Source organism: Temnothorax nylanderi, unplaced genomic scaffold, assembly GCF_030848795.1.
Source record: "Temnothorax nylanderi isolate EJ_2023f unplaced genomic scaffold, tnyl_v1.0 TNYL_tig0054_pilon, whole genome shotgun sequence".
Classification (NCBI taxonomy): Eukaryota; Metazoa; Arthropoda; class Insecta; order Hymenoptera; family Formicidae; genus Temnothorax; species Temnothorax nylanderi.
The window spans coordinates 1,118,021-1,145,807 of record NW_027249116.1 but is presented as its reverse complement, the minus strand read 5'-3'; the positions used below and the strand labels follow the sequence as shown (position 1 = coordinate 1,145,807).

At 35.2% G+C, this 27,787-nt stretch overlaps 4 protein-coding genes across 9 annotated transcripts in view; 3 read left to right on the top strand and 1 right to left on the bottom strand.

The window, feature by feature from the left end:
- Galphas (G protein alpha s subunit) overlaps positions 1-9,189 on the top strand; it is a 33,571-nt gene extending 24,382 nt beyond the window's left edge. Inside the window, exon 10 of the mRNA XM_071706975.1 lies at positions 2-9,189. Coding sequence (XP_071563076.1) covers positions 2-148 — 147 coding nt within the window. The 3' untranslated portion in view covers positions 149-9,189. The remainder of the gene's footprint in view (position 1) is intronic.
- Positions 9,190-9,255: 66 nt separating this feature from the next.
- Ddx1 (ATP-dependent RNA helicase Ddx1) lies at positions 9,256-13,302 on the bottom strand. The gene is made up of 12 exons (XM_071706967.1): positions 13,136-13,302; positions 12,935-12,986; positions 12,631-12,815; positions 12,355-12,554; positions 11,793-12,260; positions 11,303-11,472; positions 11,069-11,231; positions 10,779-10,965; positions 10,372-10,665; positions 10,084-10,301; positions 9,863-9,983; positions 9,256-9,720 (listed from the first exon to the last, which is right to left on the bottom strand). The coding sequence occupies exons 1-12, from the start codon at positions 13,149-13,151 to the stop codon at positions 9,608-9,610; spliced, it is 2,187 nt and encodes a 728-aa protein (XP_071563068.1). The 5' UTR covers positions 13,152-13,302; the 3' UTR covers positions 9,256-9,607.
- Positions 13,303-13,392: 90 nt separating this feature from the next.
- Spn-e (spindle E) lies at positions 13,393-21,098 on the top strand. 3 transcript variants are annotated; one of them, XM_071706961.1, is made up of 13 exons: positions 13,393-13,780; positions 14,749-14,881; positions 15,113-15,425; positions 15,496-15,953; positions 16,124-16,481; positions 16,656-16,822; positions 17,200-17,842; positions 17,963-18,303; positions 18,397-18,609; positions 18,899-19,576; positions 19,657-20,109; positions 20,330-20,661; positions 20,734-21,098. In XM_071706961.1, exons 2-13 carry the CDS (start codon positions 14,780-14,782, stop codon positions 20,873-20,875), a joined length of 4,200 nt encoding a protein of 1,399 aa, XP_071563062.1. In that variant the 5' UTR covers positions 13,393-13,780; positions 14,749-14,779; the 3' UTR covers positions 20,876-21,098. The 3 variants fall into 3 exon arrangements, with proteins under 3 accessions (XP_071563062.1, XP_071563063.1, XP_071563061.1); XM_071706962.1 differs by having other exon boundaries at positions 13,393-13,792; positions 18,397-18,579; XM_071706960.1 differs by having other exon boundaries at positions 13,393-13,792.
- Positions 21,099-22,100: 1,002 nt separating this feature from the next.
- Valrs-m (Valyl-tRNA synthetase, mitochondrial) lies at positions 22,101-27,722 on the top strand. 4 transcript variants are annotated; one of them, XM_071706964.1, is made up of 16 exons: positions 22,113-22,443; positions 22,611-22,842; positions 23,110-23,356; positions 23,467-23,695; positions 23,876-24,055; positions 24,312-24,436; positions 24,495-24,769; positions 24,846-25,125; positions 25,217-25,339; positions 25,544-25,651; positions 25,844-26,003; positions 26,190-26,464; positions 26,637-26,843; positions 26,987-27,098; positions 27,190-27,419; positions 27,538-27,722. In XM_071706964.1, exons 1-16 carry the CDS (start codon positions 22,326-22,328, stop codon positions 27,604-27,606), a joined length of 2,970 nt encoding a protein of 989 aa, XP_071563065.1. In that variant the 5' UTR covers positions 22,113-22,325; the 3' UTR covers positions 27,607-27,722. The 4 variants fall into 4 exon arrangements, 3 of the variants coding, with proteins under 3 accessions (XP_071563065.1, XP_071563066.1, XP_071563067.1); XR_011718224.1 differs by lacking the exon at positions 27,538-27,722 and having other exon boundaries at positions 22,101-22,443; positions 26,637-26,797; positions 27,190-27,328; XM_071706965.1 differs by lacking the exon at positions 22,113-22,443 and having other exon boundaries at positions 22,703-22,842; positions 23,077-23,356.
- The last annotated feature ends 65 nt before the right edge of the window (positions 27,723-27,787 follow it).

Genomic DNA, 27,787 nt, shown 5'->3' with positions numbered 1-27,787 from the left:
GCGCATAAGTACGGCGAGCGGCGACGGCAAGCACTACTGTTACCCGCATTTCACGTGTGCCGTCGACACGGAAAACATCAAGAGAGTGTTCAACGATTGCCGGGACATCATCCAGCGGATGCACCTGCGCCAATACGAGCTCTTGTGACTTCGTTCCTGCCGACGTCTCCTGTCATCATTCGTTAACCTGACGGTCACACGGCTCGTGCTGCATCTCGAGTCGTTGCAGCCACTGCGAATCAAATGAGCGAGCGAGCTGTGGCCGTGAACCGTGGCCACGCGAGGACTCGCGAGAGTTCCACATGCCTGGGCGTATTCAGGTAACGCGTAGGACTTGTTCGCCAGTCCAGAAAAGCCGGCGAAAAGCCGTAGTCCGCGAAGAACGATCGCGTCTGTCGAGAGCGCGTCAGTGGACCCTGAGAGTGACTCTGCGCGAATCGATCGCGCTTCCCCTCGTCGACGAGATTCAGAGACAGACGAGAGTCAGTACGGCGATACGCTGCACCGCCGCACTGCCGCGATCAACTCTCCGCTGTGCGAATAGAATCTGTCTGTCGCGTATGAAGCGAGTTCCTTCTCGCGCTCGCGCGGAATAAATTCGCGCCAAACCGCGAGCGAGCGAGGCACGACGCGAGATGACCGCGCGTCGACACGTCGATCCCGCGTGTCCTAGCACAGCGTGAATCGCGCAGTTCGATGAACACGAACGAGCGGTTTCTCCAAGCGGGCGTATTCTCGATCACTCGACTCTCCTTTGAGTTAGATGAAAGAGTGTGCTGAACGCTCGTCGTCGTATCCGAACGACGGCGGGATTCGAAACGCTCTCTCGCGCCGTTTGATCGCGCGTGTGAACCATTACCTCGTTAATTTTATTCCTCTCGCACGTTATTCCGCTTCGTGGCGGTACGCGCGAATCCTGTCATAAGCGTGGGCCAACGTCGTCGTCGGATGTGATTCGAGGGACGATCCTCTTCGTTCAACACACTCTTGACGTGAATTATCGTTCAGATTAGAGTTAAGGATGTTTCCTAAGACTTAGGCGAACCTCTCCGGTAAAAAAAGAAGAAAAAAAAAGAAAGAACTTTTATCGTTTTTGACTTTCCTCCTTACTCGTTTCCGAATCTCCGCTATACTTTTGCCTCGCTCCCCTCCGTACATCTCGCTTAGAATCTCCGCGTCTCTTATTTTCTTCGTTTTCTTTTGTTGAGCCTTCGACTTCCGAATCTCGATTCTTTTTATTATTACATTGGCCCGACCTGTAGGAGTCTCAGCCGCGTCCTTTTTACGAGAAGAGTATTTTGTGAGATTTTACAGTATTTCGAAGAGCGTTTTAATTATATAACTATGTATCGAGTATATGTACATGGTGACCGTCCACGGATTCTCATCGTTTTAACATACGTTTTTTACGATCGAGATCTTTCACGGATATGGATTTCCCTTTTTTTCACCGATTTTATACATACATATATATGTGCATATATGTATATGGATATATATATATATATATATGTATATATAAACCGTAAATCGAGTTACTTTTTTAATTTCTCTGTACTTAGGCACGCGCGCTACCCGCAGTAGCAATCGTCTGTATATCCTAGCCCTAGCCCACGTAAGAAATGTGCCACGTTCAAGTTCTTTGTTGCTACGCACGTAAGTATAATTTTGCGATACATTGCACGCGCACGGCGTTTCGAGACTTGTGTAAGGGTAATCGTTTTTCTTTCGCCCTGGAATTCGCATCTCGCATTCTTTTTCAGAGAAATTGTCGCGTCTCGATGATACGTGGTAAAGTGTACAAATTTTTACGTTCCTGATCGAACGGTATCGATCACGCTATCGATCGTTTTTACGAATCCCGAAACGAGACAAAGGCCGATGTGCGAGAAAATCTTATTGCTTGCGCATTGCCACTACAAATACATCCCACTTTCCTCGTCGTCGCTACTTGAACATCCCGTGTGCGATAAGCCATGTCAACTTTCCCTCGATTTTCATTATACTTTAGTATCGAAAAATAACGAAATGCTTGCGCGCTAATGACGTATATACATAGATCAAGCAACGCAGTTTGAAGACGGCTAATTAGCGGCTACTCCAGTCACTTTCCTATTGAAATACGGAAATCAAATATTTTTTCGCTACAGTATTTAAAAATAAATAATCACAAATTTATAATTGTATATAATAATTTTATAAAACGATGAAACTATACATACATACATATATTTTTTTGTGAGAGATATGTATTAAGTCTGAAAATTTGGCATGCATTAAGAGAAAAAAGATTGGCCGCGATTGTATTAATGAAGAGAAATAACATAACGCATAAATAATTAGGATTAAAGAATAATATAATCTTACTAGCTTGGATAATGATATATTGGAAAGAAAAGGAAGATTTCGACGAATGAGTCCTCGCACATTTACATTGTCAATTATCGACTTCATTCTTGTTCTAGAAGAATCGGGCATCCTTGGTCTATGTGCGTATATCATTGTGTGCTTGCGTCGCGAGTTTAGAGGATTATGCATGTGCGTATACGATATAATATCACTGGTACGTTCTCCATATGTACATACATACGTACATACACATCGTCGTATATCTCGTCGTCGCTTATAAGAGTTTTCGGTATAATCGAAACAGAAAAGAATCCCATAAAATTGCGCACAGCACGCTCGCATACACACACACGCACACACTTCACACACGCATTGTTCGGTTAATCTCTTAACTATATATTGACACAAGGATCTAGCAAAAGTTGAACCATTTACAGTAAAATTTTAGTTTTGAATTGATTAAAGTTTCTTTCGTGATTAATTCTTACTGTAGCTATTAATGTTGCAAATTCTGATAGTTCATGAACAGTTTATAATCGCAATCTATCTTGTTTCCAATAGTCTAATTTAAAAGAATCTTTTTTGCATGTTGTAAACGAAGGGTTAATATTAGCCGATTACCGACTTGTCGTGAGTACCGATTTATCGCATAAATAATGGGAATCAAATCGAAGCAAGTAAAATAAGAATTAAGAAATATGAAATGAGCGAGTTTCCGAGGGTTTTGTGTAACATACTGTAATACACTCGACCGTTATTTCTGTCTTTCTTTATTAACTGATTGTTAATCGTGTTTTTGTAATATTTTATAGTCTAATCTTTTTGTCGTGCCAATTGAAACGGCTACGTTTCGGTTTGTTTCGCAAGATTATTTTTAAGGTTTAAGGAATCTTAGTCTTGTTTTTTTACAAATGCCTACGCAACTCTATCTTCTTCTTTATCTCGCTATTTTATTCAATGACATTACACTGTATTTTGTCCGCTCAACTTGTTACATTAATATCTCGCGCGCGACTCTTACACTTTTCACCGTAACCCGACGAGAATATAGGAATCTCGTGGCATTACATAACAGGTATCCTCTACATGCCGACGTGTCTACAACTACGTAACTGTAACTTCATACGATATCGATGTACGAGTACAAGTACGTGAAGCATGATACCAAAAAATCGACCGTAAACATCGCGAAGCAAAATTCCTCTCTGCGCTTTGCGTCATGTCTTATTTCATTTACTTGGCAACGGGTTAAAGAATGGGCTAAAGAATGGTAGAATTATGTTCGAAGAATTTTAGCGTATTCTTATAAAGATGGAAGAATAAAAATCATTGATATCGCAATGTTCAGCGAAGAAAGGAAATAAATCGGTCGTCTTAATGTCACGTGTCTAATTTGCACTTTTATCGTATATAAGTACGGACCGTACAGACAAGTCATAGTTTGTAACATTATTTATAAGTTCGCGAAACGTTATTTTTACTACGACTGATAGGGGGGGGGGGAGAGAGAGAGAGAGAGAGAGAGAGAGAGAAGGAGAGAATCTCTTCGCGATTATTATCTAGCAAATTTTCGTGAAACTTGATTGTTCACATTCGGCACAAAGTCAAATGAAAGCGAATATAACGAGTAATAAGTATTTTCATGCCTACATTTCTTTCCCTTCTCCTCTTTTCTCTTCTCTTCTTCCATAGTAGAAGAGAACAAGTAACGGGTACGCCCTATTTTCTGAATTCGAGAGGTTTATGTAGCGACGTCGAACGGAAATAAATTAGCGCGAACAGGAGATAAATCGAAGTCACGTAATGACGGATTTCTGTTGTCCATGCTACTGGCCACGACAGTATGTACGTTTTGTGTGTATTGTGTGCGTGTGTGAGTGTGCGTGACACGCAAGGACAATGTCGTTATTATTCACAGACCATGAAAAAGAAAGAATTCATGAGTGTATAATGTATCATTTGTATGTGTGCGTGCGAGTATGCGTGTACGCAAAAGTGAGGTAGACGATGCGATGTGCCGAATAAATAGCTGATTTACGTGGCCGCGACTATATATGTATATATAGCGCGACATATACATATATTACATATACATAGACACCGAGATCGCACAAGTTTTCTTTTCTTTTATCGTACGTAAGAAGAAAAATGGACATGCGTGTACTGTATGCGAAATATATCGTAATTTGCGCAGATTTATTATTATTTGTAAATACGACAGTGTCACAGAGTCTGTGTTATCGAGGGAAAGCGATGACGTGATTTCGGACCCGTTCAAAATTGCGAGTCTTGTAATTTGAATCGCGGGTGAGTGACGAGCGACCGGTAATGTCAGGGAAAGTCGCATCGAATCGATGAAACGCCGTCACCTGTTGATGATCGAACGCGAGATACAGCAACGAGCGTCTTGTGGCGATCATGAGTGTGATTTAAGCCGATAATGGGCAACATATAAGAAAGCAATGCGGTATTACGCGATACAAACGCCAATCGTCGATAAAAAATAAGGAAGATAATAAATGCAGCACGTTGCCCGCGAAGCGCATTATTGTTTCGTCTTTAGCAATATTCTTTGTGGACCACGTTGCCGATTATGTAGCCTTAAATAGCGAAAGTGAAAGTAGACACGTGTGCAATTGGAATTAGCGTAACGTAAACGAGAATATAAGGAGATCCGAAGTAACAGTGTTAACAAGGAGCCGTAATTACAAGCTATTGCACGTAACTATCTGTGTCAGAATTTTGCGGTTCGTGGCTCAGTTGCGCTAACTCGCCAATTTTGGTTTAGTCTATTCCCTCCTAATGTAGAAAAAGAAACAGCTAATGGAAAGACAATACAAGAGTTTCAAAAAGGAAACGTCTAAAATTATGTCCGAAATATTAGAATTGATGCTTGATTATTTTTTTTCTTCTTTTTGGAAAAGTATTGACGTCGGAGATCGCTAATCTGGATTAGTAATGCAACTCTCAGTCTAAATAATACAGTTAACAGTTGAAAACAATTAAAAATATTTGATTATCCAATGATCCTATTAGCTTCGGAATTCGAGAACGTTATGCATTTCCAATAAGAGCGTACGAAACTACATCTACCATATCGCGGCAATTGGATGTTGCGTGCCACGGTCAAGATTAAATCACGAACAAATCATAGTCATTACGCTGTTATTCGATAAACAATCTCCTCGCATTGTCGAATCTTATTAAAAACGAATAGTATCGTTAAAATATTAATTATTATTGTCATTGTGATGGGCGACTGTCGTGACGGTCATTGTTAGGAGCTGACCTACTGAAAGTAGCAGCTTGAGCGGGTTCTTCGTAATTCTAGTGTCGACGAGATTTGCAGAATCGAGTTAAAAATTATGCACAAAATCTCGAAAGTTTACGTGAGCGCGATTTTGCTTTTATAAGAGATTTATGGCGGAATTTTATATCCTAGTTTTATATATATATATATATATATATATATATATATATATATATATAATGCATTTATTAATCTTGAGAAGAGTAATCAAGAGAGAGAGTTTCTTTGCGATTTTTTCAGAAAAAGAAAAACGAAAAATCTAATTTTATGGCAAACACTAGTGCGTCTTTCACTCTGAACGTTAAAAGCGAATGCATAAGAATACAGGTGAGATAAAATTGTATAGAGCATGCGCTTACGTTTCCACGTTACCATTTGTCACGAATAAATCGTATCCGACGATTAGTTTTAAACAGTGAGCTGCGGAATAATGTCAGATATACTTTCTTCTTGGATGGTTTCATCGACGGGATCAGGAACAGAGATTGTATATTCGGTGATGTTATCGTTTAGTCCGATATGTGATGTACACACACACACACACACACACACACACACATATATATATAAATATATATTCGTTATATTTATTAAAATTTTAAAAATATTGAAAGCGACGCATATATATATATATATACATATGTATAGAACTTGGCAGCTAACTGAAATATATGGAACGAGCGAACGTTTCCATGGAAGATGCGAATTTATTTCGGTTCGAATCGATATCTCGATGAAATCGTCCAAATGTGGCACAATCTTTCGGAGCTGGGCTAGTGCACTATCTTATCGCTCTTCCATTCACGGAGAGGAAAGGAAATGTTCCATTATCTTGTATCTATATCATGGTTCCACCATGGTTCCATAGTGGATCGTGCCTTTCTATAGTTTTTTCCTCACACAAGTCGTTTCATTAATTCATTTGTCGAAAAATTTGATTCTGTTCCTATAGGTAAACGCGGAGCGATTTTACGTTTCATATTCTAGCCACGAATTTTTAATTTAAAATAGTAGATAAAATAAAGATAAAATTAAATTTGATCTCACACACACACGCGAGCGCGCGCACGCACACACACACACACATACAGAGATATATGAGGTATCAAAGAATACACATGCAGTATATATTTTTTTTTTACTTTTCTTTCCGTTGTATATCATATCATGTTTATAATAATTTTCTAATGTGAGATTGCTCCGCCGTTTTAGAAAAAAATTGAGAAGCAAGAGAAAGAAGCTACTTGTGCCTCGAGCGCGTTATCTATTCTAGAAATTAAGTAATTAATCGAAATGATGTCATTTCTATAAGGATATATGTGTGGTGAACGATCGTCAGTGCTATTTGGAATTTGACTTTTTCTTGTCTTCGATAGCGGTTCGCTGGGCTCCACATTTTTATAAAGCGTAAAGTATCGCCGTCAAATATACATCATCGCGCGTTTAATGGTATATATTATAAGGGAGATATTATATACGGAGAAAAAAAGAGAGTGTGAAAGAGAGAGAGAGAGAGAGAGAGAGAGAGAGAGAGAGAGAGAGAGAGAGAGAGAGAGAGAGAGAGAGAGAGAGTGAAAGAGAAATGGGGTTTATTGATCTTATAAAAAAAAGAAAATATATCCAGTAGGATAGATTATAAGACGCGATTAAAGTAAAGAATCACGATCGGAAGAGACTGACGAATACAACGTCGTTCCGTAAAGATAATCACTTTTAATCCAAATCGCTATAAGAAAAACGATGGATCACGTAATTATTATTGCGCGTGAATGTGAGAAGAAAACGTGAAAGAAAAGAAACCAAAAAAAAGAAAGAAAGGAAAATTACCAAACTCGTCAATATAACTACGTCCCCTCGTACCCCGTTTTCTCTCGTATCATTAAATTATTCGTTATTGCGTGTCTCTTAGAAAGATGTCTAGCTGAAGACTTAAAGATGGATTATTATTATTATTATTATTATTATTATTACTATTATTACTATCGGTGCAAGAGAGAGAGAGATGAAAGTGTGAAAGAAGGTATCTCTTTGATAGTGACATTTAATAAGTGCTATACTAATTTAGGAGTGACTGACTCGACACAAGTCGAGTAAGAGCAAACGCGATGTGAATGATTGCGCGACTTGTGAAATTCGTTAGGAAATCAAATTCATATTGTTCGTGCCACGATTTTCATCAACTTTGTACTCTCGCCACTGTGACTTGTAATTCCGTCGAGAGGAGTTACATTAATGTGTGAAGAGAGAGAGCGAGAGAGGAAGAAGGAAGAACGAGATGAGGTGAATCAATAGTACCTTGCGTACAGTGCAATTAATACAGATGAAAAAACTATATAATGCTGCCGTGTAAAAGTACGCAAATGATCAAATACATATGGTTAAAGGCACTTAGCATGCGTGTATATCGTTGTATATCTGATGGTGCCATTCGAATGTGGATCGTGGAACGAACACAAGTAGAATATAAATAAAACATATATATATATATATATAGATATATATATATATGCAATTCATTGAATCAATCGCACGGTTTGAATGGTTGCGTGTATTTCAGATGTATATGGGACTATGTGCATGACTGCGTTAAACGTGTTACTAGATTACGAGGAAAATATTTCATTCTCATTCTGTGATGACTGTCTGCTGAATATGAGAGGCGAGAAGAGAACAAGAAATGTTTACATAAAGTCTTAAGGCTAATGGATTAATAAATTGATTTAGCGAATAAAGATTTAATTAACATTCGTTGTACTAACTGCGCAAGAGAAAGAGGAAAGGGAGAAATGAATCTTTATAAACGTAAAGAGACGCGCGTGTCTCTCGTTCGTTACGTGTGTGAAAAAGAGACGGACACGATAAATTCATCGCGCGCAAGATGTAGGACTCTTTAACATGTTAAAAACGAAGAAAAAAAAAAGAAAACCGAAAACACGCTGTATCCGAGTTGCGGCGAGAAGAGAACAGTATGATTTGTATACTGTATAACTTTAGTCGTTTACCATTGCTTTCGAGAATATATAAGAGTTATGTGTATAAATTATTATGTGTAATTAAACAGAAGTCATTTAGTAAATTCTAAGCGTACGTAATATATTATATATATTATAAATACCGAAAAGAAAAACGCGTATGCACAAACAATATAAGCACGCATAAACACATACAGCAGTTCTTTTCCGCTAGCTTGTCTCCTTTTACTTCCCGCGAATTTAGAAGTGCGCGAACGCAAGTGAGTGTGCAAAACGTAACATAAAATGTCACGCCGTAACATAAAAACTCACTCGCGCTCCGCATACTGTCACTCGCGTTCGCGCACTTCCGAATTCGCGGAAATAAAAAAAGACAAGTCAGCGGAAAAGAACTGCTCTGTGTGTGTGTGTATATATATATATATATATGGAGAAAAATTACAAGAGTAAAAAGGGAGAGCCATTGTATCATACGTTTGTGTAACTAAAATGATGTGTAAAATGATGATATAATTATTGAGGATATAACAATACAATAAATACTTACCGATGTCTTAATATGCCGTGAATGGCAGATGCCTCTGTGGCAATTAGCGTTCAGGTGCAATTTTCATAGGGCATATCTATTTTTTATCGCATATCATTTTAATGTATCACACACAAGAAAGAAACAGTTATATTTTTTTCTACTACACTTATATGTTTATTATGCAATATGCCATGATTTGTTACAAATGCAAAAGAAGCTTTGGAAATGTTCATAAATACAAGAAAAAAAAAATAATAGCAATGATAGATAAAACAGATTTTTAGATAGATCATATTAAAATATTATAACATAAATATCATAACATAAATTAATTATAATAACGTTAATTAATTTTCTTTAACATTTATGATTGGAATAGAATTCTATATTACTAGAACTGCGAGACTCGATTAGAATTTCAGTTAATATCTTCAATTGAGTATTTCTTTAACGCTCCGCTATGTGCGTCTTTAAAAACGTAAGTTGCGCTCGAGATTCCAGCGCAGCTAACTCGGCCACAACAGGAGCCATTTGTTGGACATGATTTTCGTAATTAGAACCTGTAAGATACACAGACGTATAACAATTGACAAAAAACATTTTTGTTACTTATTCAAGAAAGAAATAGCGAAGAAGAGCCCTTATTTTTGTTTTATATAATAATTGTTTATTGTAACATAAATGAAAAACAATATTACATACCCATTGCCATTTTTTTTTCGCCATACGTAACTTTTCCATCAAACTCGTTCATTGGCACTTTTATGTCCGGACTGACTTGTTGAATCGTCACATTCAAATGATCTTCAATTTCTGCCAAGTACTGTGAAAACATCAGTTAGTTATAAATACTCATCCATTAATTAAGTTTTATATACAATTTTCTTGTCTCAAATCAAGAGTAGATTATATTCGAGCCTTACCCGAGGTTCATTGTACCATATGCAACAGCCACCTTGATCAGTCAAGTTGGTGTTGTTGCAATTTCTTCCGTGAGAAGGGCACCAGGAGCCGTGATACCATACCTTTTCTGGGACACTACTGACTAAAGAAATAGCCAGACCCATTCTTTCAGCTCTACCAACTCTTCCAATGCGATGCACATAATTGGACTTCTCATCGGGCAAAGTCACATTTATCACTAAAAAAATAGTGCAAAAATAAGTACCGTGTTGTTGCTTTCGGGTGATTTTGTCCAAATAATTACTCACTAAAAGGCAGACCGGTGATATCCAATCCTCTAGCAGCTACATCGGTGCAGATCAAAAATTTCACCTCTTGACGTTTAAACTTTTCCAAATTAGCCTTACGCTCTGCGGGCTTCCTGTCTCCATGCAGACATACGCACGAGAACTTCTGTCGACCGGATTTCTGCAGATACCTCTCGAGATTATCGCAATCGAGTTTTGTTCTGCAGAATATCAATGCCCGATCCATGTTATGTTCTTTAATAGCGCGAATGCAGTACTCTCCCTTTAGTATCTTCACAGCCTCTGACAACGAGCCTGTAGGACAAACGTAATTATTAGACAAACATAATCATATCTTGTTATCGCTCTTGTTATTTTTATCGCGTGAGAATGGGATTATTATCTAGCGATTAAGACAATTGTCTAACAGGCAATATCATTTGTTCTATTCATCTCGTCTCTCTCGTGCACGCCGTCAGTTTCTATGCCATGCCTCAAGTCACGCCACGATTTGTCCTTCTGCGGGTCTACCATCACTACGATATGATGTACGGTCTCGGGTACTGCATCTTCGCCCTTTAAATCTACCCAAGTTGGGAAATGCATCAAACGTTCCTGCAGTAAAAATCAAACGCTCAAAATTCGTACGTACACTTACTTATATATTACACAATTATATTGAATGATGCAGATACATTTCGTGCCATCAGATACTTACGGCCATCTTTTTAACGTCGAATGAGTGTAATGTCGCCGAGCACACGATCATTTGCAATCTCTTGCCGTCAGATGTAATTTTCGGGATTTGTCTGTGCAGACGATCGATAAGTTCGGTGTAACCTTGGTTTAGTAGACCGTCAGCTTCGTCCAGCACAAAAAACCTTAAAATATATTAATTTACAGTTTATATCGACCTGGTGTTATTTCTCTTTGGAGTTAAATCATAAATTACCTGCAATGTGTTAACAACAAATAACCGCCTTGTATGAGATCCTCTAATCGTCCGGGAGTCGCAACTACTATGTCCACGCCAGAATTCAAAGTAGCAATCTGCTCTTTTACGTTTACTCCACCAATAACAAGCAGTTCTCTGATCATCGGATCCTTTAAATGTGTCTTGAACTAAAAAATAATAAGGCTACTTTGTTAAAATCATATATACACTACAGTTCAAAAGTTTACAAGACTTTTTAAGAACTACCTTTTTAAGAAAACCAACAATGGTGTCAACTTGTAAAGAAAAACGTCATATATGAGAAACTTTACTGTGTATGTTTTAATTATTAAACACAGTATTACTTGTTTGTAATCATTTTTTGAGGAAAAATTTCATTTAAAGAATTTTATTGGCATCACTGTTGTGTTTTTCTTAAGAAGGTAGTGCTTCCAAACTTTTGAACGATAGGGTATAGTCTCGATGGTAAGTTTATTTGAATTCTCACCTTCTGAATTTGATTGTAAGTTTGTTCAGCTAATTCACGAGAAGGTTCCATGATGATCGCCTGAGGTGCGTTATTTCTCGGTTTATCGCTTTCGTTAGAGCTCTGATTGCTGTTAACAGGATTGTACTTGACAGATTCTTTTGGAGCCGACGATACAGCTACATAGTCATTTGGGGGTGGATGCTTAAACGATTGCGCTCCAAAATTGAAGGCCATCTCAGCGTTTTTCAACACGACAGCGGGATAATAAGTCTGTGATTTTTGCTGTGCATTTAATGTAAATGCGACACCCAAATCTACGCCGTTCTTGGTAAATTTTATTTCGCCCTTCACCAAATCAAGGAAACATCCGATCACGTCATGCATCCCAAAGGCCTCTCCATAGTTATCGAATTGCTTCGCATTCGATTTCTTTCCCGTACCACCAAATCCATAACCGAATTTATCTGTTCCTAAATCTAAAGCAGCCTATTCCAAGAATAAAAAAATTCTTAATGAATCTCAATCATAATCGATAGTAATTTAGAACGATGATTATTGTATCACTTATGAAAATGCTTGCCTGAGACGTAGACCAGCCAACTCGGCATAAACCCTCGTCAGTGACCGTTGCTTCGAAAAAATACTTGCCGCTTCCCGATACCCCTTTATTTGCACGACAACCATGCCATTCTTTTTGTTCTCTACTCTGACATCTTAAACCATCCAGCGTTACTGCCATGGCATGTCCTCTATCAAAGAGACTCAGTCCCCAATGTGTCGCTATAAAAAATAAAATATTTGTACTACTTTCGACAAGTTTTGTAAATTTGCACTTTTGTCAATATTTAATGCATACGTTGTTGAACTACAGCAGTTCCAGCTCCTTTTCCAGACTCCAAATCTTTAAGAGTCTCCCAAACTGTTTGCAAAATAGGCAAACAGAAAGCACCAGTTTTTCCACTACCAGTTTCTGCAGCCATGAGTACATCGCCACCACCCAGAATCAATGGGATAGCTTCGGCTTGAACATCTGTTGGTAGTCTGCAATTTATATGTTTTTGAGACTAATAATATTATCTGTTCTCTCTCTCTCTCTCTCTTTCTCTGATATGTCACTTTTTAATCGTAAAGTTACGTCTTTTGATCCTATCTTTACTTACGTCCAATCCATCTCATCAATAGCTTTTGCTATTTCTGGCAAAACACCCATTTCTAAAACGTAAAAAAGATTAATATATAATTGTGATAGAAAATGATACAAGGATATAACAATTATTGCGCAAATTGACACAAGTAAACTGACATTTTGCACAAGCTAAATTATAACACAAGTAATTTGCTAAACGCGCCATACGTCATACCTTCGAAAGCAGTCATTCTTTATCAATTGTGTTTATCTCGATATGTATAAAAATGCGAAAAAATCGCTATGCTAAATTAGAATATATGCCAGCCGGTCCTCGTCCGCACGTATCTTGATGTATCTCAACCTCAACAGCTTGAACAGCGAACAGCTCGAGTTCTCGAGCAGGTTAGGTTAGATTAGAGAATTAGACGGTATTCGTGTTTACCGCCAGATGGCTTTGCACTCTTCGGTGAAAGATCCCTCTGCCGACTGGATTGGATTGGACAGTGCCCTTTTCGAACACGTGAGCACACGCTGCACACGTGAGGTGAGGAACTGAGAGAAGCCGCAACGGGCACGGACCGGTTCGAGCGTGTTTTGTTCGGAAAGGTTTTTTTTAAGTATTGCGACGATTGCGACTGTTACTGTCTGCATTGTGAGTCCGGTAAGTCCGGTTGGATTCATTGCGTCAGTGCAACTGAGAATTGAGACGCGCCTTACGGCTCGTACGACAATTGGTTCGTCCTGGCCATATTAAGAGCAGTACTGCTCAAAGGCCATATCACAAAGAAGAAGAAGAGGAACTGAGAACTGAGGGATCATATCAGATCATATTTACTAAAGCAGAAGAAGGAGAGGAGGAAGCTAATCAGTTCAACAGGTAGTTTCACAGGTATTTATTTTCTATAAAGCAGACCTCTTTCTAATAGGACATCGACCGTGGCTGCGGTCGACCTAAATTATTTAGGCCGCCTGCTGTAAACACTTGATAGGCGACCGGGGCGACCGGACCTGGCTTCAGGACAGGCCGCGTATTTTAGTGACCCGACCTGAAATAGGCCGTTATCATTTGCGATGTAAACGCGCGATCACGCGCGACGCGTCCTAAAAGCTTTATTTGCTTGTTCGGATTCGCTGCAATTCAGGGCGATCCCAAATACGATCCCGTTAATTTTTAGGTCTCTTTCGGTGTAAACGAATGATGACTAGACCTACTTCGGGTCACAATATAGGTCAGGCCGCGATCAGGTCGCTGGGTGTTTACGTTTACGTAGCCAATTATTGCCTGTTCTTTTCAGCTCAACTTCTGCATGGTTTATCTTTTTTTTTCTCTTTTTCTCTCTCCAACATGAAAAGAAAAAGAGGAAAGATGAACTATGCAGAAGTTGGTATGCGATGTTTTGCGAGAATAAGGCTCCAACTGAAAAGAACAGGCCTTGTAATTAACTTTCCGTGTGCATACGTTTTTTCTGTCACGTTTAACGTTATTTTTCCCTATTTTTAAGTATTTTCAAAAATCTGGAAAAATCTACAAAACATCTGTCTACATTGTAGTTGACAATTTTCTAGTCATTTCGATAACTACTTATCATTTATTTGATATTTTCTGGCTGGCTTGCAAGTTTTGTAGTTACAAATAGATATTATTTTGGCTTGGATGCCGTAGACCCATGTATGCACACGGAGGGTTAAAATTATCGAGACTCAACGAGTCCATTTGCAGAATCGAAACAAGATCAATAACTCAGTTTAATATATTATTGAACGATATTGTTGTAATTTTCCACAAGTAATTTATTACATATTTACAATCATTTAATTTAATATTATTGTTTATGGAACTTGTAGATCACGAATTGTGTGAAATAGATTTTTAACTATGGATTCTTCAAGTTGGAAAGATTTTACATCTACACAGTCTGTTTGTGAAGAAACTTTTGTCAAGGATTACACAGAAGCAGAAGCTGAGGAATATTTAAAAGTACAAGGATTATCATTTAATTATACAAAGTTTTTTGCGCAAATTTGTGTTCATATGTAGTTATTTATATGTATATTACATGTATACAGGGTGTCCCATTTTAATTGGAGCAATTAAAATGGGATACTCTGTATATATAATTATTAATATAAATTGAGCTACTTTGAAAGATAGATACTTATTCTGCAAATATAAGAATTGTCATCTATTATGTTTCTACATTTCTTTTAGTACATGAATAATAGAGAAAGAGATGAGAATAGAAAGGAGTCCAAGTTAGATATGACGTTCCAAGAATTAGAAGACAATCTGCAAAAACTCTATAGGGAAGATCTGGCTAAAGTCTATCGAGAGTGCAGTTTTACTTACAGTCCACAATCTAATGATCTATCTGTTCTGGCCATGAAGGATAAAATACTACCAATAATCGAGACAAATTCTGTAGTCGTCATTCAAGGACCAACTGGCTGTGGAAAAACCACTCAGATTCCACAATTTATTCTCGATGCTAATATCAAAAAGAGACTTAACTGCAATATTATAGGTATTTTTTAAATCAGTTTTACTATTACAATTAAATTATACAAAAATTACAATATTTATATACGCAACAGTTACGCAACCAAGGCGAATCGCCGCGATAAGCATCGCCAAAAGAGTGTGTCATGAAGGAGGTTGGCGTCTTGGTACCCTCGTGGGCTACCAAGTGGGTATGCAAAAGGAAGTCTCACCTGAAACCCGTTTAACTTATTGCACCACCGAAATTCTCCTACAACATTTGATTCACCATAAGCATCTGTTGGACTATACGCACATTATATTAGACGAAATTCACGAACGCGATCAAAATTTGGATTTTCTTTTACTTGTGGTTAAAAGATTATTACAAACAAATTCCAGACAAGTTAAAGTTATTCTCATGTCGGCAACAATCGACGTAACGAAATTTGCGAGGTACTTTTCTACAAAAGTAGAAAATAATTTAATTCCAGCGCCAGTTATCAAGATACCTGAGAAAAGAAATTTTCAGATTCGTACGTATTATTTGGACGAGATAAAAAATATAGGAAATGTGAGTATAGATTATGAAGAATATTTAATAATTATTTATAATTTTATGATTTTGTGTAATTGTGTCGATTTGTTTTTTTATTAAATTAAATTAAAATTATTCCAATTTTATATATTAATATTTCAGATGTATAAATTATAAATATATAACAATAGATTTGTATTTTATAGATACCAGAAGTATCTGCCATGGAACCGAAAGTCACTCAAAGCATGATGAAGTTTTGCTCGCTTATTATCAATGCTCTAGATGAAATTGATATCAATGATAACGAAGAAGACTCAAATCCGCCTCAGAGACATGCCGTTCTCGTATTTTTACCAGGAATTTATGAAATTGAGGAATTATATAATTACTTGTCGACTTTCTATGAAAATAAATTATGGGACCTAACAATTTTGCATTCATTGATGTCCGATGATAATGAACAGCATCGCGTTTTCCAAAAACCACCGGAAGGTTACAGACGCATTATACTCTCTACAAATATTGCTGAAAGCAGTATTACGGTGCCAGATGTAAAATATGGTAAATATAAAATTTTTATAAATTATATATGATCATAATTCTTGAGAAAAGAAAACAGTTTAATTACAAAGAAATATTTCAAATATTTAAAAAAATATAAATAAATATTATTTCATAATAATAATTAATGATAAGTGAAAAGACAGTGGTTAATTAAATACGTATAATTTATAGTGATAGACTTTTGTCTCGTAAAACTGCTGACATTTAATCCTGCAACTCATTATCAAAGTTTGCAACTTTGTTGGGCGAGTAAGACGAATTGTACTCAACGAGCTGGTCGCACGGGTCGTGTAATGGATGGCAGAGTGTACAGATTAATACCAAAAGCATTTTATGATGTAAGTAGTTTATATAAGAATAATATTATGCTAATATTGTGATACAAGACAAAATTTTTATTTGGAATTTAAAACTACACGTTTAACAGGATCTAATATTTAATAAGTAATATAAATTTAATGGATTATTATTATTTTATATTCTTGTAATTATATAATACTTTTTTTAAAGATCTACAAGTAATATGCGCGTGTAATTTTTTATAGTCCACGTATATATTGTTACACGCATAAATATCACTTGTAGACCTTAAAAAAAAACTATCATACAGTTACAAGAATATAAAATTATAATAATCCATTAAGTTTATATTATTAATTATTTATTATATTTTTCCATGTAATATTTATTAATTATTTTCCCATAAAATTTACAGAGTATTTTAGAAGACCACAGTATGCCAGAAATGCTCCGTGCCCCACTCGCCAATGTCGTTCTCCGCGCCAAAATTCTTGACCTCGACGAGCCACGTATCCTTCTTTCACATTCCCTTGATCCACCTACTCTCTCTAATTTGGCAAATACCATCTTGAGCTTAAAAGAGGTCGGAGCTTTAGTAGATGATGATTCTTATCAACTGTTTGACGGAAAGTTAACCGATCTCGGCAAGATAATGGCACATCTTCCGCTCGACATTCGAATTTCGAAATTAATCATGTTGGGCCATGTTTTTGGGGTTTTACGAGACGCTATTATTCTGGGGGCCAGCATGGCCGTTAAAGATGTCTTTTCTATGGAGCAATGCCATCCTACCGTTTCCTCTTATACGATTAGGAAAAAATGGGCTCACAATTCTGATAGCGACTGCATTGCCACCTTAAATGTTTATAAGACGTGGCAAAATGAAAAAGCTAACCGTCGATTAAACACTCGTCAAACCGAGAGACAATGGGCCCAGAGAAATGGACTTCAGCTAAAAGCCTTGCGTGAATTAGATGCTCTGGTGAACGAGATTACCATTAGGTTGCTGAGATTGGGAATTAAAGAAAGTATAGGAGTTAATAAAGTCATTTGGCAAGGTATATTTAATTATTTAACGTTCAAGCTTTTTTGAATTATTCATTAAAATATTAAATTATTTGATTATTATTTTTCTTATTTTCTAATTATTTTTAATTATTTTCCTCATTTACTTCTAGGTGTAGATCGCGATTTCGTGCTTAAAGTCGTACTTGCTGGAGCTTTCTATCCCAATTATTTTATCAAACGTTTGCAAAATCAAGAAACTTATGAAGAAAATATTTCAATGACTCTCAGCAGTTCAGATCCCATGAAGACAGTTTATTTAAGAGGTTGGCCAATGAAACAACCTGGATATTTATATGCTAAGAAATTTCAAGAGATTTTTTCCAAACATCTAAGAATTCCAGAAAAACAAATAGTAATATCTTTTAATGCATCGCGTATTTACGTGCAATTTCGCGAGAAAGAAACGGCCATTGACGACAGTCTTCAAAATATATCGGAGTCTGTTTATCAGGTGATTATAAAGAAATATGTATAATATAGATATTCGGATTATGTAAAACAAAAATATTAGTATTATTCTAATATAATAACATTTATTTATCAGGCCGTCATGATGAAACAATGCAATATACCGATTGAAATAAAGTTGTTAAATGAAAGAGAAGCAAATGAGAGGGCGAGACATTATGATGTCCATAAATTCGAACGGAATTTTTTCTTTCGTAGAAATGTTAGGAAGATAGAGAACAATGTTTCTAAAACCAGACCAACATTGCCAGGACTTGATGTAACTTTTATACCTTTATTTATACAAACTGTAAGTTTTCTTTTATTTTATTGGTTAGTAAAGAATAATTATTATATAAAATTAAAAGAAATTTTTTATATAGGTGCCTTTCATTTTTGTCATTAAAAAAATATTTATAATAATTAAAATAAATTGAATTATTGTATGCATTGTATCTTACTGTCTGCTACAATAATTAATAGATGCATTGCTTATCTAATTACTAGCATAATAAAACTTTTATTTACTCTCTATTAATTAAATATTTATTTTTTTGTAATTTTATATATATATATATATATATACGTAATATTTTTAGATTATTAGCCCTGGATATTTCTGGGCAACTCTTGACGACGATACCACTCGTCACGAATTGCGAGTTATAGAAGAGAGTCTCAACAAACATCCTTTGAAAACATTTCTCTCTATCCCAAAAACCTTGACCATAATCGCTGCCCCTATGGAAAAGAATAACTTTTCGACTTTTCATCGTGCCATAATTAAAGAATTCATTTCAGAAGTTGGAGAATTGGTCGACATTTTCTTTATTGATCACGGTCGTTTTTCTAGAGTACGATCTAGTGATCTAAGAGAAATTAATAATTCTACAATCTTAAATATTCCTCCCTTAGCATTTTCTTGCAATTTGGCTTTTTTGCGTCCTTCAAATCAAAGTAATGTTCACCAATGGTCGGAAAGATCGAGAAATTATTTTGTGACACAAATCAAGGAAAACGAAAAGATATTTGGAAAAATTTACTCGGTTGTTGATAGCGTTATTAACTTAGAGTTGATTGTGGTTAATAAGAAAGGAGAGAGATTTAATGTTAATGAGGGTTTGATTGAAAAAGGATATGCTGTAAAGAGGGAAGAAACCTATTTATCGAAGCATAATCATGAATTAAGGGCAGATATTGATATTGTTAACGCAATGTCGATAGAGGAGAAAAAGTTTTATGAAGAGGAACAATATGACAAACATTGTTTGTTAGAAGTAAGTAGAGTAGTTGAACTTTGTATGAAGATTTATGGTAACTATTTGTTGAAAAATCAATTAATTTTATACTTTTATAGTATCCCGATCCACCTAGAGAAGAGGATTGCAATTTTAGCATAAAACTCCAAGGTCCACATTCTCCCTTAGAAATGGAGTTGATCCAGTTGACGTTGGGTGAAAAATTGAGGAAAATAAGTGTAGAAATGAATTCCGTCAATTCTGTCCTTTTAGATAACGATCTCAATCAATCGAGATGTCTTTTGGTCGCTCAGAGCACCACTCAATCCGTAAAAAATTGTCTGATGTTAAGAAATACCACTTTTCTGCCAAATATTCCTGGACTTGCGGCATTGCTCCCGCTAATTTTTGCACCGCGTATGGAATTGAGATGCAATTCTCGCAAAACTTATTATACGGGAGCTTTATGTGGTTTGGGCCCGATAGATAATTGCATTAACCGGGCTATATTTCCCGATCACGATATGGAAATTCCATTTGACGTAGAAATCACGATCGATGATGTGAAAGAGGTATATCATCTCCATAAATAATAAACTGATAATTTCGCAATACTTATCGTGAAATTTACATAAGATATTATTACACAAAATTGCTCATTTTCTGCTACCCATCAATCTCCATTAATTTTATAGATAGATTATATAATTATAATGTTTTTCTATTATTATTACTTCATTTTTTACTCCTCTCAGCTTTATAAATAATAACATTGATAATCAATTTTTCTAGATAAATAAACTGCGCCACTGGATGAATACCGGGATGCGTTTAGATAACTCCAGTGACGAGGATATTATAATGTGTCAAAATAAAATCAAACACATTTTGCTGAACGTGAGAGACAAACAAAGACAATTACGAGATCCAAAAGACGACGAAATCGATCGTCATAGCAATAAGTGGAATCGCTACAACAGACCACATATTTTGCCGTCCGTTCAAAAATCTGTGACAAAATACGACGTATATCCGTTGCATAACGCGTTAGAACTACGCGAAACAAATGAACAGATGGAGGAGATGCTGAAGCATCTCTCACAATTACAAAATCTTGCCTACGAGTATGTAGATATATTTTTTTCTGTATATTCTTAGATTTATATTATATATATTTTTTCTATTTTTTGCCCTAGGGATGCACAGAAAATGGGAAACGTGGCTGCTTTTTGTAAATTATGTGGAAAGGAAATGGTTGGCCTATTGGAGCTACGTTATCATCTTCATTCGGAGCAACATGCAAAGAATGAGAAACTCTTGCAGCGTCAACTACATTAAGAGATTACAATAAAATCTGGAAGTTGCGTTCTGGATTTTTTTTAAATCTCTGATCTTATTTCAATGGTACAAACATGAGAAAGCATTTTTATGCATCATTTTTTTGTTTACCTTATTCTATGTGTTACGTAACTATTATATAGCGAACGTATGGTGAGAACAGAATTCTCTGACTTATTATTAGAGAGAAATGCAGTTCTAGAATAAAAGAACATAAAATAGAGACACATTCTATTAATTCATGTAACAATAGGAGCAATTTACTTAAGTTTATGATATTGTGGATATACAAAAAAGTTATTTTTTACGTAGATTTAATTATATGCTATCTCTACAATAGATAACATATAATTTTATTATTTCTTATGTTAATTGAAATAATATGTCATTCTCTTAAGAAGGCATTTGCTAAAAAAAGAGATAATTTTTGTTGTCATGCATTATTTACATTGCCTATACATAATCTCCATATTTCAATTTCTTTGACTAATTAATTAATTTCACGATTAATTAAATATATTGCTTAATTTTGTTCCTTTTTATTTTTATTTTTTGAAGATTTTATATAACTATATTGTTGACAGGCAAAAGCTACATATGATCTATCTACATATATATATATATATATATATATATATATTTTCGAGTATGTATCACCATAAATAATTACATTTTGTAATTTTTAAGAATACAATGAAATAAAACATGTATTAATGCTGCGAAATATTTGTTTTGTAAACACATCTTCCCTGTAAACCACATTTTTCCACACATATGTGTGTTCCTATATACTACTAAACTAATAAAAATTTCAAGAACTGTAATTCTTAGAATTTGAGTTTCGAAATTTCAATGCAAAAATCAGAAGTCTCGAAAATCAACAAAATATGAAAAGAATATATAATACAGAACTTCAAATGGCGAAAATCAGAAGTCTCAAAAGTTGACAAAGCATCAAGAGAACATAATCGATGAGGAGGTTGCGCTATTTAAAATTTTAAAAATTTTCCCAAGTTTTAAGAATTGTGATCTTGAGAATTCATAAATTTCTTGATACATCAATAAGATGGATTAATGATTACCAACAGTCGATAAAGTTACAAACGTTTTTATACCGATTGTAAATATTCTGCAGCTGACATAAGTTTAAACACTTAAAAATTTAACAAATTATCAGAAGAATAAAATAAAAAAGAAGATAAGAAATATGTGATTTTAAGAATTTTCATTTTTTATCAATTATAATAGGTATAAGGTTTGGGGTTAGGTTAGGTTATAGTTACACCTTATGCATTCGCATGATTGGAAATTTTGTGAAGAAGTGTGTATTATGCTAAAAGCGAAAACTATATACATATGGCTAGTTGACTAATAAATTTATTAAAAACACAAGTTTTCATTTGTTACTTGTAAATTTCATTATAATTCTCACAAGAACTAAGTAATAAAAATGAAACATACATTGTTTGATCGCCTTTTTCTACATGCGAGTTTTTGCTGTCGGAGATTACGTTATTGTACTTCTCCTGCAAATGCAACAGAATCATGGAACAGTAAAAGACTAACAGGTATTTTTTCTATTAACTTACTTTTTTTTACACCCAGATTTGCATACATTAAAGCTTGCAAGTAAGTAAATCAACTGAAAATTATCAATTAAAAATTAATAAGGATTAACTGGAAGGTAATATCTTGTTGTCTAACTAATTAATCTAAAATTTATATTAAAATACAGATTTTCCTGCAACTTTTAAGCCAAAGGATGTAGAAAAAGGCTGGTATGACATTTGGCAATGTAATAAATACTTTGCATCATCCAGGATAACAAAGAGAACAAACAATAATGCGCAAGAGGAAAAGGAAGCCAAAGAATCCTTTAGTATGGTTTTACCACCACCTAATATTACGGGAATATTACATCTGGGTCATGCACTTACTGTTACAATCCAAGATGTTCTGGCGAGATGGTTAGCAAAAGTATATAGTAAATTAATGATATAATATAATAATAAAATAACACATGTACATAAATAATAGTATATGTGTAACATAATACATAATGCATGATATTACAATATGATAGTTTGGAATATTGTGTAATAATGTGTAATATATGTTTATTATGTTATTAGACACTATATATTATGGAATTTTTATCGCGCTACATTGATCTATTATAGGTAAATTTACCGTTATTATAGATTTTTCTCTACTGCTCACGAACATACACACAGGCACAGAATGAAGGGTCATCCAGTGTTGTGGATACCGGGTCTGGACCATGCGGGAATTGCAACACAGGCGGTAGTGGAACGTACGTTGCGGCATACACGCAAGATTACACGACACGATGTGGGCCGTGCCGAGTTCACGCGACTGATCTGGCAGTGGAAGACGGAAAAAGCCGCGATTATCAAGGAGCAGTTGAAAGCCCTCGGCGCTACGCTCGATTGGGACAGAGAATACTTTACCATCGATGAAGTAATATATTTTTCTGTTGTGCTATACTAAAATTTACTGTTACAATTACATTTGTCGTTTTATATTTATTTGTTGTATTTGTAATATTATTGAATTTTCATTTATCGTAGAATCATAGCGCGGCTGTGACAGAAACGTTCGTACGACTAAACGAGAGAAATCTGTTGTACAGAGCCAGAGACCTTGTTAATTGGTCGCCAGCTCTGCGCAGCACGATCTCAGAAATCGAAGTCGAAGACTTTGTGGTGAACGGCAAGACACGACTCCAATTACCTGGCTATGATACCAAGATCACCGTCGGCCAACTAATCAAACTGGCCTACCCAATCAGAGACTCGAGTAATTTAAATAAGCACAAATAAGAAATTATATAAATTATATATATTATAAATATAATAAATATTATTATATAAAGAGATAAAAATAATCAAATGTTTTCTAAAAGCCTGCTTTTTTAATTTTAATTTTAATTTTAATTTCAACTTTCTAATAGATTTGTAAATTTTTTTCGTTTCACAGAGGAAGAACTGATAATTGCAACAACTAGGCCTGAGACAGTTTTTGGAGATGTAGCGATTGCTGTGCATCCAAACGACGATAGGTATTCGAGATATATTGGTCGGCACGTTTTACATCCCATAAGAGAGACTTTTATACCCATCATAGCCGACTCTTCGGTCAAGAGAGAATTTGGCACTGGTAAAAATTTATATAGAATAAATGGATAAATTAGAATAAATTTATGTAGGATATTTAATACAGAAACAAAAATTATACAAGAAAGCAAATTTCTAGTAATTATTCAGGATTAACAATTTTATTTATATTATAACTAATTTATATATATATATATATAGTTTACATATTTATTTTTTACTTAATTATTGATTTGTTAATTATTTATTTTACTTATTTATTTATTTTATTTGATTATTGGTGAGTATTTGTTTTACAGGTGCAATAAAAGTTACACCGGCACACGATCGCTTAGATTACAACATCGCCAAAAGACATGGCTTGCCAGTTATCAGAGTTATTGATGAAGATGGCAACATGACAGATGCATGCAAGGAATTCAAGGTGTGTGATCCTGTCTAAGATTTATTCATTTCTTATTATTAATAATAAATTGTCTCAGGGAGTTCCGAGATTCATCGCACGGAGGAGACTAATGAATCAATTATCGGCACGAGGCATGGTGAGAGGTGTGGAAGATAATCATCGGATGATACTGCCATTATGTTCGCGTACACATGATGTGGTTGAGTATTTGCCAAAGGAACAGTGGTTCTTGCGCTGTGCGACAATGGCTAAGCGGGCATGCGAAGCCGTGGCGAATGGTCAACTAAAAATCGATCCGAACGATGACGGCATTCACGAACAAATGTGGTATAACTGGCTCGAAAACCCCAGGTAAAATTATCATTTAATTATTAAATAAATAAATAAACTTGTTTGCACAAGAATAAAAAGTTTATTTTTTCTTCAGGGACTGGTGCGTGTCGAGACAGTTGTGGTGGGGTCATCGAATTCCGGCGTATTCCATAATTCATGGTGATCGTAAAGACGATGATAGTGATAGTGATATTTTCTCCACCAGTAGCAATAGCACCACTTCGTGGATAGTCGCACGATCCGAGGAAGAAGCGCGTTCTCGCGTACGAGAGAAATACGGAGATACAGTGAGCTTGCGTCAAGATCCAGATGTCCTGGACACATGGTTTTCCTCGACAATTGTGCCATTCGCTACGCTTGGCTGGCCGGAAATTGTTAGTCTCTTTATTATTCTTCTTCGGTATATATATTTTATTAGATATAACTTTGTATATATTTTCTTATACATATCACAAAAATTTATAGACGGAGGATATGGCAAGACACTATCCGCTAACACTGATGGAAACGGGCCATGATATCCTCGTGTTCTGGGTGGCGAGGATGGTGATGCTAAGTCTGGAACTGACGCAGCGTTTGCCATTTAAAGTATAATTATACAACAGATATAAATTATTTATATCTGTTTTTATCAGTATTTTATGAGAATCTTAATTAACTTTTGTACATTGTATTAACAATAAGTAGTCCGATCTATTCATCATTGAGGCGTACTACTGTAAAATATAATATTGTAAGGGGACGATTAAATTGATAATACAATTGATAATTATAAATTATGTATGTGTGCAGGAAGTTCTACTTCATGGCGTTTTATGTGATGGCAACGGCAAGAAAATGTCTAAGAGCTCTGGCAATGTCATCTCACCAGAAAACATTATCAATGGCTGTACCTTTGAGGTGAATATTTTTCGAAATTATAGCAATTATATTATTTGGTGGTTTTATTTACTTATAAAATATAAAAATTCTTAGAATCTCTGTAAATAAAAATTGATTAAGTACTAACAAACTGGAATTATTTAAAAAGAAATATAGTGTGTTGTAGTTCTATTATTTTAAAATTGATTAGAATATACAATTATAATGCAGGAATTGAACGAACAAGCAAGACGCAGTCACGCGGCTGGTATTCTGAGCGCCGAAGAATTGCAGCGAACGTTGCGTGTTAATACAAAATCGTATTCCACGGGAATACCAGATTGCGGTGCCGATGCTTTGAGACTATCATTATGTGCGCGTAATATTAAGAGTAAGCAAATTAAGAATCTTAAGAAAGAGAAAGTAAGAAATTTGTAAGAGAATAGAATTTTTTAAAATCTTGTTAAAAAATTTGTTTAGCTTTCAAGAATCGATAAAGTAATGATTAAGTTTGAATAATTTATAACGAATTAAATATTTTATTATTATACTACATATCTTATCTCTTTTCCTACAGATCATACCATCAGTTTCGATGTGGATGATTGTCGGACAAGCAAATATTTCTGTAACAAGATCTGGCAGGCAAGCAAATACGCGTTACTGATGATAAAGGAGGATCAACATGAAAATGAAGGAAAGGAAAATCTGAACGATCTTGATCAATGGATTCTGAGTCGATTATCGTGGATGATAGGAATAGTGAACGATGCATTTGCCCAGCGAAATTTCCATAAAGCAATCGCTGCGATTCGCCAATTTCTGCACTATGAATTCTGCGATTTCTATGTGGTATGATATAAATGCTCAATGTTATTTAATATAATGTAATAATAATATTTATAGGGTTTTTATAAATTTGTAAATTCTGTAAAAATATTAAGAATTTCAAGATTTTGATCACTATAACAATAATTTGGAGTAATTCTTAGTTAAAACATTTTTTTTATATTTTTAAACATAGGAGGGTACAAAATTTGGATTCAAAAGCGGTAATTCCGCTGGACATTCCAACACTCTTGCGAAATGCCTGGAAGTGTCATTACGCATCCTCGCACCTGTTACACCCTATCTGTCGGACGATTTATATCTGAGACTTGCCAAGAAGGGACTTCCAGGATTTCGGTCAGTTGCCTCGTTGCTTGAGACTTCCTATCCCATGCCATGCGAAGTATGTGAACTAAATAATCATATTATCACTCTTTTTTATATAACTCTCTCACTGTTTTTATCCTAAATGCTACTATACATGTTAAATAATTTATTTTTATTTATTTTCTATTCTCATAACTTCTTCTAATATTCTTCTAATAGTTTGAACATCTGAGAGACATCACGTTGGAGGAAAGAATGCGTGAACTCGTGGATGTGATAAATGCGATCAGAAGCTGCATGGCGAACGTGAGCAAAAAGTCAAATCCAGGAGGTAAGTATTGATAATTGGCGAAGTAGTTATGCTAATTAAATAATTTAAATATATAAGGTAAATTTTAATAAATATGCTTCTATTTGCATAGTTAATATTCTGGTTGGCAATGTGAGCGATTATGATTTTTATCAGAAAAATGTAAACCTGATCAAAGGAGTGAGCAGAATCTGGAACGTGTCTATTCATTTAACAGAATCAGCAAATAATGGCAATTTTAACAGGATGACAACGGCACAAAACAATAATTCCAATGATGGCGGTGTTTATACCATCCAATATATGCATACAAACGATTGCTCATTACTCATCACAGCTATAGTAAGTGAAAAAAAACATGGTGCTCGATTATACTTTAATATAAATTAAATATACATTTATATCATAATTATAATTATTTTTTGCATATAAAGGATTTATTATATGTGTCATTTTCCAGGATACATCGATGTTGGAACAAGTTAAGAAGAATATTGCGAAGAGGAATAAATTGGAAGAAGTGTACTAATTATAAGAAGAAGAAAGTTAAATAGTGTACGCGTACAACGTTATAGCTTCCATTCACTTACGTCCCTCACCTGTGAATAATGTAATTAATATATAAATAAAAAAACTATTCATATATTTGGTTGTAGTCCTGCTAAACGCAAAAAATTACACAAAATTACTGCGAGAAATAATGTGTGTGG

Coding starts and splice junctions, on each gene's coding strand:
- Ddx1 (XM_071706967.1), bottom strand. Junction 12,555..12,630: donor AACTGCTGTAGTTCAACAAC/GTATGCATTAAA, acceptor TATTTTTTATAG/CGACACATTGGGGACTGAGT. Junction 10,302..10,371: donor TATCACCGGTCTGCCTTTTA/GTGAGTAATTAT, acceptor CTATTTTTTTAG/TGATAAATGTGACTTTGCCC.
- Spn-e (XM_071706961.1), top strand. CDS start 14,780: ATGGATTCTTCAAGTTGGAAAGATTTTACATCTACACAGTCTGTTTGT. Junction 16,823..17,199: donor TACCAAAAGCATTTTATGAT/GTAAGTAGTTTA, acceptor TAAAATTTACAG/AGTATTTTAGAAGACCACAG. Junction 17,843..17,962: donor TAATAAAGTCATTTGGCAAG/GTATATTTAATT, acceptor ATTTACTTCTAG/GTGTAGATCGCGATTTCGTG.
- Valrs-m (XM_071706964.1), top strand. CDS start 22,326: ATGAAACATACATTGTTTGATCGCCTTTTTCTACATGCGAGTTTTTGC. Junction 24,056..24,311: donor CAAGAGAGAATTTGGCACTG/GTAAAAATTTAT, acceptor TTTGTTTTACAG/GTGCAATAAAAGTTACACCG. Junction 25,126..25,216: donor CGCTTGGCTGGCCGGAAATT/GTTAGTCTCTTT, acceptor AAAAATTTATAG/ACGGAGGATATGGCAAGACA.